At 45.3% G+C, this 14725-nt stretch overlaps 1 protein-coding gene across 1 annotated transcript; it reads right to left on the reverse strand.

The window, feature by feature from the left end:
* Positions 1-1607: 1607 nt before the first annotated feature.
* On the reverse strand, positions 1608-14628 carry NUDT2 (nudix hydrolase 2). Its single transcript, XM_047829337.1, has 3 exons — positions 14474-14628; positions 4331-4471; positions 1608-2187 (listed from the first exon to the last, which is right to left on the reverse strand). The coding sequence occupies exons 2-3, from the start codon at positions 4455-4457 to the stop codon at positions 1871-1873; spliced, it is 444 nt and encodes a 147-aa protein (XP_047685293.1). The 5' UTR covers positions 4458-4471; positions 14474-14628; the 3' UTR covers positions 1608-1870.
* Positions 14629-14725: the final 97 nt, after the last annotated feature.

Consider the following 14725-nt stretch of genomic DNA (forward strand, 5'->3'; position numbering starts at 1 on the left):
TAAAAAGTATCTGTGGTTTTTTAAGGTTTATTTTTTTTGATGTCAGCACAGAGCATGACGCAGAGCTCAAACTCATGAACCATAAGAGCATGACCTGAGTCGAAGTTGAATGCTTAACTGACTGAGCCACCCAGGTGTCCCCCAAGTGCCTGTGTTTTAATGGAAAACTCTGTAAGGCCCAGAGGAATGACTTCAAAGCCATATGAGATATTCTAAAGTAGAGTCTTCCTTCGGGCACTTCATCCTCAACACACCCCACATACAGGCAACTGCCAGGGCCATCTACCTTCTTAAGCCTCAATTTCCCCAGCTGTAAAAATGAGCAGCAAAATTAGGTCATTTTACAGTCCCTTCGAACTCTGACATATAAGATTTTAGCATCTTGAGCTTCGACAGCCTCCCATGCTGAGAGCACAGGGCTGGCCAGCTCTTGTTAGGAGGCAGCTAGTCTGTGGTTTGGCACCACTGCCCAGCCGGCATTTATTAAATCAGTGGGATGTGGTCCCTTCTGGCCTGGAAAGAGAACATTAAGCTCCAAAAACTTCCTGCAGCAGGCCTCCTTCAGAGAGTACTGCTCAGAGGGGTGAAGAACAAAACCATTCAGATCCTTGGCAGTGCTCCAAGATCCTGTTCACTAGTATTTTTGCCCTGTCTACATGGAAAGCCAGTGACTAAAAACATGTGGAAGCCTGTTAAAGACTTGGGTGACTTCTTTCTCCTTTCAGGGGTGGCTGTTCTTGACCTTGGTAATCCAAGTTGACCTTTGCCAATGCCCCTTTGCATCCAATCTTCTGCACTTCATTGGGCAACAACCCTTTAATAAAATCCACATGAATCCATCTGCTAACAGCTCCTGGAAGGGCTGTAGGATCTAACACCTGTCCTGCATTCCTTGAGCCCTAGTAGCTAGGGAGAACAGGGCTGAGACCCAACTCTTGCACCTCTGGGTCTTACAGTTGAATTGGAGAGAAAGGGAGCATGTAGGAAGAGAGAAACATAAATGATGAGAGCTTGCTAAAGGTGGAGAAGGCAGCTGCAGGCAAGGAGTGCACAGGTGTAGTGATGGGGCTCCTGGGTAGCGTAGCAGAGTCCCCCCGGCCTGAGCCTGCCTCTTGCCAGTGACTTCCATCGTGCTGACAAGGCCCATGCTGACTCTGGGAGGCAGGACTGGGCTCAGAGGTTGGGGTCCACATGCCACTGAACTGGTGGGCCAGTGTGGTCTGTCCCTCATCTCTCTCTTGTGACCTGGAATATGTCACAAATTCCTTGGGTCTCTATTTTAGGAAGCATCTACTGAGCACCTACAACATATGTGCCTGGTGCCAGGTAGAGGGTACATTTAGTGAGTAGAACAAACCCAATTCCTGTGCTCTGGTCCGACTCACTTGTATTTCCTGTCCAACTACAGGTCACAAAGTCTCAGGAACGCTGGTCGGGTGGAGTTCCAGAGGCAGGAGAGTCACCCTGACTCCTCCCTTAGCTTCTCTGGGGTATGAGTGCATGGACACAGGATTCTCTCTGGCTAAGGTCAGAGCTCCATTTCACTTTAGCTTTCTCCCCACCAGGGCAAGAGTCCAAGAAATAAAGACAACAGGTTAGATGGGCAGATAAGCTCCCTGAAGTTTATTTGTAAATTACAAGGATGTACTTATTACACCTAGACTTTTTAACTCCTCGTTTGCCTTCCTTTCCACCCAGCTGAGATTTTTGTTTGCGTTCCTCTGAGAGTCCTCAGCTGATTTTACTAACCCATCTGCTCTTTGCTATGATGAGCCAAAGACCAACACAATCCTTCCCCGGAGTTGACAATGGTTCATCTTGAAAGGCCCTCAGGGATCCTACAGAGGTAAGTGACTGTGCTCTGGTCAGCTCATGAGGCTGTGGAGCAGAGAAACTGGTGTCCTTCTTGGAGCGCTGCCTTCATCTCTTTGAACTGAGCCAACTGGCAGGCCTCATCCAGCCCCAGCCAGCGGTAGGCTTGGTGCTCGTGGGAGAGGCGGATCTCCACATTGCAGTCCTTTACCTCCGCCAGCCAGTAGATGACTGTTTTAGGCTTCTCTCTGGCCACATAATTGAGCTCCCTCCTGAACCCCTCAATGATGGTCAGCTGGTCTGCTTCTATGCCTGCTTCCTCCTGAGTCTCCCGCAAGGCTGCTTCTAAGTCATTTTCTCCTGATTCCACATGGCCTGGTTAGGAAAAAAGAGGAAGAGATAATCTTCAACAAAGGTGGAATTTTCAGGTCAGATGATTTAAAGGTAGGGGGTCTTCGGTGACTTTTTAAAATTAAAAAAAAATTTTTTTAATGTTTATTTATTTTTGAGACAGAGCATGAACAGGGGAGGGGCAGAGAGAGAGGGAGACACAGAATCTGAAACAGGCTCCAGGCTCTGAACTGTCAGCACAGACCCCGACGTGGGGCTCAAACCCACAAACTGTGAGATCATGACCCGAGCCAAAGTCGGATGCTTAACCGACTGAGCCACCCAGGTGTCCCTTCGGTGACTTTTTTAGATGTTGCTAGGCTAAAGGGGGTCTACAGATTGGCAACATCCTAACATGCCTAGGAATAGGGTACAGAACAGGTAGTGTCTGGGCAATTCCTCCTCCCCACTGTATCTTCTCTGCAGAGAGTTAAGACCATGGGTTTAACAAGTCTGATCTAGAAGACTGCTCTTCAGTGGTGAGAGAGATGGCCTTCCTCAGACCTCTGCTTTCTTATTCTTTGGAGCTCTCCTCATCTCAAGTTCTCAGGGAGACTTTTCCCTTGGAGACCTTAAATTGATTTTCTGAAGGAAGGGCAGTCTCTTCTTGGCAGGTGAGAGCTGGCTGAAGAGGGAGCATTTTGCCTACAATCCACAGTGAGGACTCAACACTGTCTTAGTTGGTCCCTGAAGTCCCAGGGCCAACAGACAGGCTCCAAACCCTGCACTGCAGCACTGGCAGCTGTTTCCAAGTAGCTATCAAGGGTTTTCCAAATTGTCTTCATCTTTCTGAGCAAGGCCAGATTCCAGTTTCATAGGGAAAGTCCTGATGGGAACTTAGACTAAGGACAAGCTGAGAGCCAGTTCTAAGAAAATTTGCTGGCAAGACTCAAACCCAACCAGACAGCTGCCAAGAAACTGCTGTAGGAGAGCCTGGAGCTCTGCAGACTGGGAGCAGCCCTCAGTTTTGCCTCTAGGCCCTCCTTGCAAATTCTCAGCTTGCCCAGAGGGGCCAGGAAGGACAGGGAGGGGTCTGGCAGCCTCTGTCAACACGTGGTTCCAGCAAGCTGCTGGGGGCCTCCTGGTTCAGGAGCTCATGGGGAACAGGAATTGTTAGCTGTTCCCTTCTTGGTTCAGAGACAAGGCGACCTCCTAGCCCTTCTCCTTCCCAGGGGCTCTCCCAGCAGTGCCCTGAGTCAGCCGTTGCTGCACAGCTCCCACAGAAAGCAACCAGGAGTCGGGGCTTAAAAAACCAATCTAGCTCATGGCTTCTGGGAATCTTCTCTCTATAGCACTTTATGTAGCTATGTGCACAAAGCCAGGTAGGTACTGCATTGGGGGAGGAAGGTGAGAGGGATGTTGGTGGTAAGAGGTGACCCTGATTCCCACCTGCCCTCAGAAGTGTGGGGAGTCTCTGAACACGCCCTTCCCAATAGTGTCTGTGCTGCATTCTACCCATGAGTGTTAACAGGGTGACTTCTTCAGGCCCAGGCGGGACAAAATTTGGAGAGTTCCTTTGAAATCTTTCAGTGAGAGGTACTATGCAGTATGACATTGGTGATCAGGAGACAAGTGTGAAGATTTCTATTCATAGAGTTTGTGACACTTTTGTCCCTCTCTTTCACCTTATTTCTCCTTAGTGAAATGCAAAAGTGCAAAGTTTATTTCCTGTTCCCATTTCCTTATTTTCCTCCAACCTGGATCCTTGTTCACCCCTCCCCCTGGCACTCCCCTTTAAAGTTCCTGCTCCCTTCTATCTGGAGGCTGTTCACTCTGGGCTCCTGACCTGTAACCCAGTAATGATTTGATCCCAAGGCCCCCAATTCCCAGCCCAGTGCCTTTTCTCCTACCCAGGCATTCACCACAGAGACTGGCACTCCAGTGAATGTGAGTCACACACAGAAAACCGGTGCTGCTTCTGCCCTGGGATTCAATCACAAAGTTCTATTTCCAGCTCTGCTCTGGCCTGGCATGGAGACCATGTATGTAGAAAGGATCAAGGGCTCCTGCCCCCACCTCCCCTCCTGCTGCACAGTCACTGAAATATAAGCTTTGTGGAGGGCCTGGCAGGGTGGCTTTCTGAGCAACACTCAGCATTTTCCCGAGAGCCAGCCCCTCTGCCTTGCACCTTTGGGAGGAGTCCAGTGATGAATGCCATCTGATGCCTGCAGCAGTAGAAACTCAATCGCAGGGTTGTCCACCTTGGGAATGAGGCGTCTTCGGAAAATGATCAAGCCACACGCTCTGAGGGCCATGGTCTATCTGAGGACTTAAGGAAGAAGATGTGAGACCCTGGGAAGTTACACAAAACAGGAAGATCTACCCTGGGGGCAGCACTCTGGTGCTGGGGAATAGCACAGACCAGCTAACAGTGACCTCATCAGCTACAGAAAAAGACAGCATACCGAAGACAAGATGGGAGAAACCAAGAATCAGAGGCTGATTTGTGTGTGATGGTAGGACCCTGGCCCCTACCCTGTCAGGGAAGCTCTATCCCAACTCCTCCAGGACTCCCTGTTAAGACACAGGGGCTGGGGCTGGTGTGTGTGCATTAAGAGACTGGAGGTCCTCAGAAGCAAACCCACTGAAACTGGAGAGATGCTGTGATTGGAAGAGATGAGGAACATTCTCATCAAACCCATGGTCCCATTTCCTTTCGGCCTCCAGCCTGAGTCTGTGGGGCAGAGACCCCAGCAATGTAGTTTCAGATGGCTTGAGGAGTCATTCAGGGAAGGTAGCTTGGGGTACTAAAAAGCTTTTTGTTATTGATATTTTTAGTCTTTTATCCAGGTTTTAGAATGTTACATGTTCATGTGGTTCATAATTCTAAGTACAAAAAGGCACACACAGTAGAAAATCGCTTTCCTACCCCATCAAAAGCAAGCTAGTATAATGGTCAAGAGTGTGAATCTGCAGCGTGAGTTCAAGTTTTGACTTTACTACTTATTCACTGTGTGATTAGCTCCTAAGTCTCACTTTCCTCAGCTCTATCTAAGACAGGATAGTAACAGTTCTACCTCAGGGGCACCTGGGTGGCTCAGTCAGTTAAGCAGCAGACTTTGGCTCAGGTCATGACCTCATGGTTTGTAGGTTCGAGCCCTGAGTTGGGCTCTATGCTGAAAGCTCAGAACCTGGAGCCTGCTTCAGATTCTGTGTGTGTGTGTGTCTCTCTCTCTGCCCCTCCCCCATTCATGTTCTGTCTTTCAAAACTGAATAAACGTTAAAAAAAATTTTAATAACAGTTCTACCTCAAGGGGTTGCTGTGACTTAACTTTTGTAAAGTGCTTTAGAACAGTGCCAGGCATGTAATAAGCATTCAAAAGATTTCAATATGCATAGGAAAATGTTTGGAAGGATACACATCATTAATAGTATTTCCTGGAGGATGAGATTATGGGGAGACTTTAATTTTCCAGTCTCTATATTTCTGTATTGTTTGGAAGTTTACAGAAAATATTAATTTTATAACCAGCAATTCTGTGAAGACTACAATTTTTTATCCTTTTCCATTTTAGTTACTTTTCTTTCCATTTCAGAAAAGAATGTCAACAACAAGAACAACAACAACAAAAGAGAGGAAGGGAGAAGAATAGAAATATCTGCAGAAGTGAAAAAACAACTCATCTGAAGGGGGACAGGTTATCAAGGTAACAAAATATATGGAAGATCGCTTATGTAAGGCCTTTCTAAAGAAAACTTGTCATTTGTTCAGTCAACAATATTGAGTAGCTACCATGTACTAAGTACATGCTAGGCCTTTGCTCTCATGCAGTTTATATTCTAGTGGGAGAGACAGATTTTAATCAAATAATTAAGCAAACTAAAAAATAATTGCCAATAAGGTATGTGCTACAAGGGAAAAATGTGTCATGAGTAACCTGACTTTGTCTGAGGGATCAAGGAAGGCTTCCTTGGAAGAAGGGATGTTTGAGTAGAGAAGTAAGGACGAGTGAAAGGTAAGTTGGCAATGGGAATGAAGAGAAGAAGTGTGTTCCAGAAGTGGACAGCATGAATAAAGGTCCTGAGGTGGGATGGCAGAACGAAAAGAAAATCAGATATCTTAAATGCAGCAAAGGCCTGGGAGAGTGACCCAGGCAGGAAAAGACCCAAGTCAGCAGGGCCTCATCTGCAAGATTCCAGAGCCAAAGAAGGAGCTGGTATGTTGGACAGCAGAGCTGATGCAGAGAGCTGGAGCAGGAGGTGATGGCCTCCTCAGCCCCCTTGCTGGTACTCAATCAAGATAAGCCTGCATCTGTCAAAGGCACACAAATCAGACCCAAACTGAAACTCTTTCCAGGATAATTCTCAGAACTGTCAACACATGGCTTACCAAAAAACCAAATCCACCCAACACTGTGATCTTTTCCAAATATTTCTAAACCTATAATGAATTTTTAAGAATTGGAAATAATTCAAGTGGGTTTTTTTAAGACTTAAAAAAAATTTTTTTTAATGTTTGTTTATTTTTGAGAGAGAAAGAAAGCATAAGTGGGCGAGGGGCAGACACACACACACACACACACACACACACACACACACACACACAGAATCCAAAGCAGGCTCCAGGCTATCAGCGCAGAGCCTGACGTGGGGCTTGAACTCACAAGCCACGAGATCATGACCTCAGCTGAAGTTGGAGCTTAACCAGCTGAGCCACCCAGGCACCCCTTAAGACTTTATTTTTAAGTAATTTCTATACCCATTGTGGGGCTTGAACTTACAATCCTGAGATCGAGAGTTGCATGCTCTATTGATTGAGCCAGCTAAGTGCCCCTCAAATGGGGTTTCTGAAATGGTCTGTGCTCTCATATACTGTTGGTAGGAGAGAAAATTAGCATGTCCCCTTAGGAGGGCAATTTGGTAATAATTATCAAAGCATAAAATGCACATTCCCTTACACCTAGCAATTCCATTCTAGGCACTCTGACATACACAAATACATGTTTAAGATATACACATAAGGATGTTTATCACAACCTTGTCTGCAATATCAAAAAGGAAAAAAAGGCAGAAACAAATATCCATCAATATGGGAAGTATAGTATATCTGTACAATGGAATATTATGGAGCCTTTTTAAAAAACGAGGTAGAGCCAAATGTGCTGCTTTTAAGAGGATTTTCAGACAGGGACGCATGGGTGGCTCAGTTGGTTAAGCCTCCGACTCTTGATTTCGGCTCAGGTCATGATCTCATGGTTCCTGGGTTCAAGCCCTGCATTGGGCTCTGTACTCATATTGTGGAGCCTGCTTGGGATTCTCCTCTCTCTCTGCCCCTTCCCAACTCTCATCCTCATGAGCTCGCTCACTCTCTCTCTCAAAATAAATAAACTAAAAAAAAAAAATATTTTCGGACATATTAAGTGAAAAATGTATGATTCAGAATAGACTGTATAATGCTATCCCGTTTGAGTTTTAAAATTTACATGTAAACTGGTAGCAGGCTTTTTAAAACATTATGTTCTGTTTCCCTGCTCTCCCTATTTATGCCAAAAACCTTCCCCATTTTGGAAACCAGAAAGAAGCACCCTGTTGCCACCGTACTGGTGAACAGAGGTTTCAAATTAGTGGTTCCAGGCTTAGGCAGAAACAGGTACCAGATACCATGCCCTTTTATAAAGATGCTTATAAAGTAGTAGCAAGTTACTGGTGAAGGGCACCTTGCTCCTGTCTTGGGTTGAGTCCCATGGAATGAATGTTGGACTCCTAGATAAGCTTAGGGATCCAAGACTAGAGGGCAGTGCCCTGCCTTGGACAGAAGCCCCAGAGCATTGCTCTACATCACTGCCATCACCAATGCATCATGGGGAAAACAACACTGCCTGTATGGGGGGGGCAAGACAGACAGGCCTGGTGTGGCCATGTGGAGACACTGGAAAGAGGGGGGCAGGCCAATATTTTCCCATGGGGAAGTGGCTTAGGGTAGTGAAAAGGGCACACCTTAGAAAAATGTATCTTAGTGGACACCAATGTGTAAGGGTAACCACATCTAAGAACCAGACCAACCAATGGTTCATCTTAATGGGACCAGAAGAGCTAGGATCAGATGTTCACTTTCTACCTATCCTATTGACCTGTGGAGAGGACAGTTGTTCTAGAAAGGCAAAGCTCCTATTTACCTTTTCAATTGCTTGGCTTGAGCCAGCTGTTCTCTAGAATTTCTCTCTCCTTCCCCATACATGCTTCCTACTCATGCTTTCAGAAGCAGCTCAGTGTCACTTCTTCTGTGAAGCCTTCTGGCTTCTAATCATTCCATCTTCTGGGCTTTTAACATGGTTTGAATAAACTTCTGTAGCGTTTGATCAGAGAAACAGAACACTATGAGGAAATTAAGGATTTAGTGTAGGGATTACATCTTGTGCAGTTATGGAAGTTGATGGAGAAATCCAAGCAACTCTGTCACCTCTGCATCTGGTGTTGTGCCTGAAGTCTCTATATGTAAGCAAGGCCAGCAGTTGGGAAGGAGAGCTGGATGTGAAGTGGAGGAGAGCAAGGAAAACTGGAACTTATGAAAACAAACCAGATCCTATGAAGACAAGTAGAATTCTTTTTTTTTTTTAATTTTTTTTCAACGTTTTTTATTTATTTTTGGGACAGAGAGAGACAGAGCATGAACGGGGGAGGGGCAGAGAGAGAGGGAGACACAGAATCGGAAACAGGCTCCAGGCTCCGAGCCATCAGCCCAGAGCCTGACGCGGGGCTCGAACTCCCGGACCGCGAGATCGTGACCTGGCTGAAGTCGGACGCTCAACCAACTGCGCCACCCAGGCGCCCCAAAGACAAGTAGAATTCTTGAGGACAAATGAAACCTGTGACTTCTTTCACCATTTCCAAGCTCATGAACTTATAGGAGGAGCTGGAGCCCTTTGTCATAGAGCTGAATGGACATCTGGCCGAGCACTCAGAGTAACTGAAGGAGGACATTCAGCAGGAGTTGGGGAGCTGCCGGCCTGAGTGCTATATCCTGTACCAACAAGGTGAACCAGCAGATCAGTGTCAAAAAGTAAGTACTGCCACATGCTTGGTATCCTGCTCTGTCCTTCACAGTGTACTGTTGCTACTTCACTTAAGCTTTCCAAATCTCGCACAAAATTTTCTTGAGGTTGACCCTAACTTGGAACCATGTAGGAAGGGAATCCTGGGAAACACAGTTCCAGTTTAGCTAAGTGGACACAGAACAAAGTCACCACAAGCACAATACCTAGTCTGGTAAATCTCAGTCTGTACCTTTGGCAGGGAAGAGCCGGACTATGCACTCTGTTTCCTTGGGACCCAGCACAGCAGCTTTCAACAGATGTTCATTGACTCAACAGAACACTCTCCCCACATCCCACTCAAACAAATGCTCAGGGTATGTTCTGGGATTCCAGTGTTTTCCTGAAGAGTGCCATTTACATAAAAATCAATGGAGCCATTGTTGTACATTTTCTGTTTTTCTGGAGACCATGAAGGGAAACTGTTCTGGGGTTTGAAAGTTGTCAGCTTATAGAGAAAGATACACACACACACACACACACACACACACACACACACACACACGCGCACACACACACACACACACACACACCAGACTCCAAGTAGATTCAAACCTCAGGGGGTTAAAGAACACAGCATCCAATATGCAAATGTGCTTGCAGCCAGGATTGCAGAGATGAGAACTCCAAGCTGACAGCAGGCAATTCACACTTCAGAAAAGTGGCAAAGTGCCTTAGGTGGTTAAAAAAAACCTGAATAAAAAAATCCTCAATGTCATCAGAAGGTTCCAGAAGCTAAGGAAAAGTGTTCTTGCCTTTCTCTCTATATACATTTCCCTTACAGCTCAGGAGGTTCAGAACCTAGGTGCCAAAAAATAATTCACAGATAAATGGCTGTACTGATGTATTGTGTTCCAATGTTTTCATCAAATTAATCAGAGTGCTATTGCAAGCATAGCTCAACCCCAAACGCCCTCACAAATATACCTTTAGATACAGAAAGAGCTCCCCAAATCCTCAACTTGTTCCTTATAATCTTAAATCCCTTTAACAGAAACTGTTTCATGCCACCATGTTATCAATTAAGCATCTGCACTGTGCCAGCTATACTGTGCAAAGTTCTTTACGTGTATCTTTTCTAATGCTTAAGACAAATCTTCATGATAAGCACGACTGTCTCCAGTTTTGGATGAGGAAACTAAGACTCAAAAAGGTGAAAATGCTTGCCCAAAGGCATAGCCCAAAGGCAAGATTTGAATCCAAGTAAGTCTAACTCCAAAGTGTATCTCCCTCCTTATACAGCTCTGCTTACCATGAAAGATGAGGGCTTAGGGCACAAATGGCCTGGAGAGAGGACATGCAAATAATTTATAAAATTACTCCCAGTTCCAAAATGCCCAGTTTTTGATCTATATTCATACGGGGAATTTTTTTTTTAATTTTTTTTTAATTTTTTTTTCAACATTTATTTATTTTTGGGACAGAGAGAGACAGAGCATGAATGGGGGAGGGGCAGAGAGAGAGGGAGACACAGAATTGGAAACAGGCTCCAGGCTCTGAGCCATCAGCCCAGAGCCCGACGCGGGGCTCGAACTCACGGACCGCGAGATCGTGACCTGGCTGAAGTCGGACGCTTAACCGACTGCGCCACCCAGGCGCCCCTTTTTTTAATTTTTTAATGCTTAGGGAGACACAGAATTTGAAGCAACTCCAGGCTCTGAGCTGTCAGCACAGAGCCCAATGCAGGGCTCGAACCCACGAACTGTGAGATCATGACCTGAGCTGAAGTGATGCTTAACCGACTGAGCCACACAGGCACCCCATACATTTTAAAGGTGCCCAGCTGGAATCCTTTCCATAGAATAGGTTTTAGTTGGGGGGCAGGGAGTAGAGATGAAGATCTTGGTGCCCAAGGATGACCTGGAGAGGTAAAGTGTAGCCTTAGGCCCCTACTTTGCCTTTCTATGAGTCCTCTGCTTTTTCTCTGGGAAGTAAGGACCTAAAACCACATGTTCAAAACCATATCCAGTAGCCTGGGGGTTCCTAAGCACCAAGTGTTGGGAATACCCTTAATGCTAGCCTTGAACAAGCACAAAAACACCTAACTTAGGCAGGGTGCTGGTATCCAGGAAAGTTGCCCGGGCCACTCCGCTGTGAGGAGGAAGGCCAGTTCTGCCTGCTTATAAGCAACTCTAACTGCTCGGCTTTTCCTCTCTTCCCATATCATAATGCTCTTTTCTGATTCTTCAACTCCCCTCCTCCCTTTCAAAGGATGGAATAGACATGAGGTGCCCATCAGTGAATAAAGCTCTCTCTTTCTTGTGACAACAACCAAGCAAGCAAGCAAGAAGCTCCCAACTACTGTGAATAAATTGAGACAAAGAAAATGTTCCCTTAATTGCACCTTTCCCTGGGCATCTGCCACTCTCTTTTCTCACAGAGACCAAGCTGCTGAGTCATCTTGCTATCTTTGCTATTTGGCTGAGGGCGAAAACAGGAGATTTCACCTGTAAAGGCATGAATATTGGCTTCCAGGATGGGGCCAAAGTCAGACAAGGTTGGAACAAAAATCATTCCTAGTAAAGAGGATCTGTTAAGTGGCCTATTAGTGCCATCTGCTGTACAATTCTAGAAAGCAAACATGGAGAATTCTAATATTAGCGCCTGAAGGGATTTACTTACTCATCTAACATCTGTTGAGTATGTCCCACTTGACAAGCAGTATGACAGAATTGAAGAGTGGATATAGAGCTGAATATTATAAAGCCCCAGCTTTCTAAGGGTTCACAGTCTCGTGAAATCGGAAGGTACTTAGACAAGTTGCCAGTGTGTTTTGTGCATCATTGGGGTATGTGTAAAATGGAAAGGAAGCAAAGAAGAGGGAGTGGTTATCTTTAGGTCAAAGAGGCACCCCATAAGGATTCTGAAGGATGGCTAGGAATTCACCAGGCAGAATAAAGGTGGAGGCAAGGGGCATTCCGGGCAGAGAGGAGCGTGGGCAAAGACCCTCAAGCACAAAATGGCATTCCATTGATAAACAGCTTAGTTTATATTCTGTAGGCAATGAGAAGCCTTTGACTGATTTTAGGCAGGGTTGGTGATATGGTCAGATTGACATTTTACAAAGACATTCTGGCAGCAAGGAAGGTAGAGAATGAATTAGGATTGAAGGCAGGGAGATCAACAAGTTACAAGCTTGTCACCAATAGGCCAGGTGACAAATGATAGAGTTAAATTAAGGCAGAGACCCTGAAAAAGGAGAGGAAGGGATAAATTTGAGAAATATCTCGAAAAGAAAACCAACAGTATTTGATGTTTCATTGTTCAAGGGAGAGAGGAGGAAAGAGAGATTGTTTGGTTTGGGTGACTGGAATAGGGAGTAGAATGTAAAATAATGATTTGCTTGGGACAAGATGAATTTGAAGTGCTATAGACTACCCACAAGGTAAATGAACAGATGGAATTGTGTTCAGTGATCTGATCACCTCATCCCACCTCTTCATTGCCCAAGGTGAAAATTTCCTATTGGAAAAAAATTTTGCTTCCACTATAGGTACCTCTGCAGGCCACCTCCTCCACTTGGGTAAGTCTGCCTGTGCATCTGATATTCAAAGCATTTTATCCTCTTTCAGTCAGAAACAACATGGAAAAGCATGGCTGGCTTTGCAGTGAGAAAGACCTAACTCCCTAATTCAACAGTTGTATTACTTTAAGCAAAATACTTCCTTAAGCCTCACTTTCCTCATCTGTAAAATGAGGGTAACCTCTATTTTACATGGTTGTAGTAGGGTTAAAAATAATATATGCATAAGATCAGACATATCAGAAGTACTGAATATATAGGAGTCATTTTTATCCCTGTTGTCATAAAAGGTCATCAGAAAGCTTCTGTATTATGATCTAATAGCATGCTCTTAGCTTCTATTGATAGCTGAATCAAGAAATGGCTTTTCATATTTCCAGCAAAACTGCTGGTGACCACGCTGTTCACTACACCATATATATTCCTTATGTATAAAGTACCACAAGATAAATTCCTTTCAATATAGGAACTGGGAAGAAATTCACTCTTTTGAAAAATGGTTTCCTTTCTTGTGTTATTTCTCTGACAAGTTTTGAACTAAACTGGGTGCTCGCAGTAAGTCTACTGGCCTTGTTGGCTAGTATATTTATTTGTTTCCATTACGAAGGTAAGAGGTACCATTTTGGGGGGGGGGGGTAGTTACTGCTTGTCAGGCATCGTGCCAAGTGCTTTACTTTCATCAATTCACTTAATTTTCACAACAACCCTCTGAGCCTTTACCGTGATTTTTCAAGAGGAAAAAAAAGGAAAGATATGTCTAGGTAGACTGAAAGGCAGGTCTGCCTGAATCCCAACAACCTTGCTCTTAACCTTGACTCTGTATTACAGTTTTACATTTGGCTATATGATTGCAGTCAGTTTAGTAAAACCTTAGTTTGCAAGCATAATTCGTTCCGGAAACATGCCTATAATCCACAGCACTTGTATATCAAAGCAAATTTCAAGAACCATTGGCTCAGTTGTGATCATGTGACATTTGGCGTCAGGTACTACTTACATCGCAAGACATTGTCCATTTACCAAGTTAAAATTTATTAGAAACGTTTGCTTCTCTTACAGAACACTCCCAATCCAAGGTTTTCTTGTGTGTATGTGCATACATATATGTATATGTGTGTATATATATATATTTTTTTTTAAGACATATAATAACAAATAACAAATACATAGGGCCCAAATCAGACCACAACAAAGAACAAGGAAGTTATGTTTTAGGTGGTGGGACTCTCCTGCGATTTTCTTTCTTTACTTCTGCTATAATTGCCACGATATTATTCATTCAATAGATGAAACATATTAGAAAATATAAAATCTCTTCTGGAAAGCAGGCAGGGTTTAAAGGGCAACAACAAAGTGAAACTGAGGCCGAGGGAGGGGAAGGTATGGCGTTCTTGCCGTAGGGCCCTACATGTGAACTCTGGGATTCCGATGCCCCACCCCATCGTCACCTGCGTGCGGGCCAGCAAGGCTCAGAGCCATTGAACCCTCCCCTCTTCCTGAGCACAGAGGAAAACTGAGGTGCTGCGAGCGGCGGAGGGGGTGGGGTTGGTTGGGGGGAGGTCTGGCCTGCCCACGCCTCACTGCCAGCCTGGGGGAGAGCGCGTCCACCTTTGACGGTGCACCGACGGGAAGCTATTCAGCTGCAGATTCTCATCGCTCAAACCTCAGTACCTTAGCACAGAATTCAACACAGAGGCCGTTCCTTAAGACTACTCACCCAAGGCCGAGGGAGGCAGGAGGCGGGCCTTGAACGGAAAGGGGGAGTACGTCGACCAATCCGGAGGGTTCGGTTGCGCTTAGAGCGACCAACAGTATAGGGAGAAGTCTCCTCCACCCGCCTCAAAAATGCCTTTCTTTCACTTAGAACGTCGCGAGATCTTCACTCAAGCTGTATGGTTGGTTGAAAGACGCAAAGTGAGGGTTACGCCCACTGCTTCCTCCGTTCACTGATTGGCCTTCTAGAGGAAAA

The sequence above is a fragment of the Prionailurus viverrinus genome, chromosome D4 (assembly GCF_022837055.1).
Source record: "Prionailurus viverrinus isolate Anna chromosome D4, UM_Priviv_1.0, whole genome shotgun sequence".
In the NCBI taxonomy this organism is placed as follows: Eukaryota; Metazoa; Chordata; class Mammalia; order Carnivora; family Felidae; genus Prionailurus; species Prionailurus viverrinus.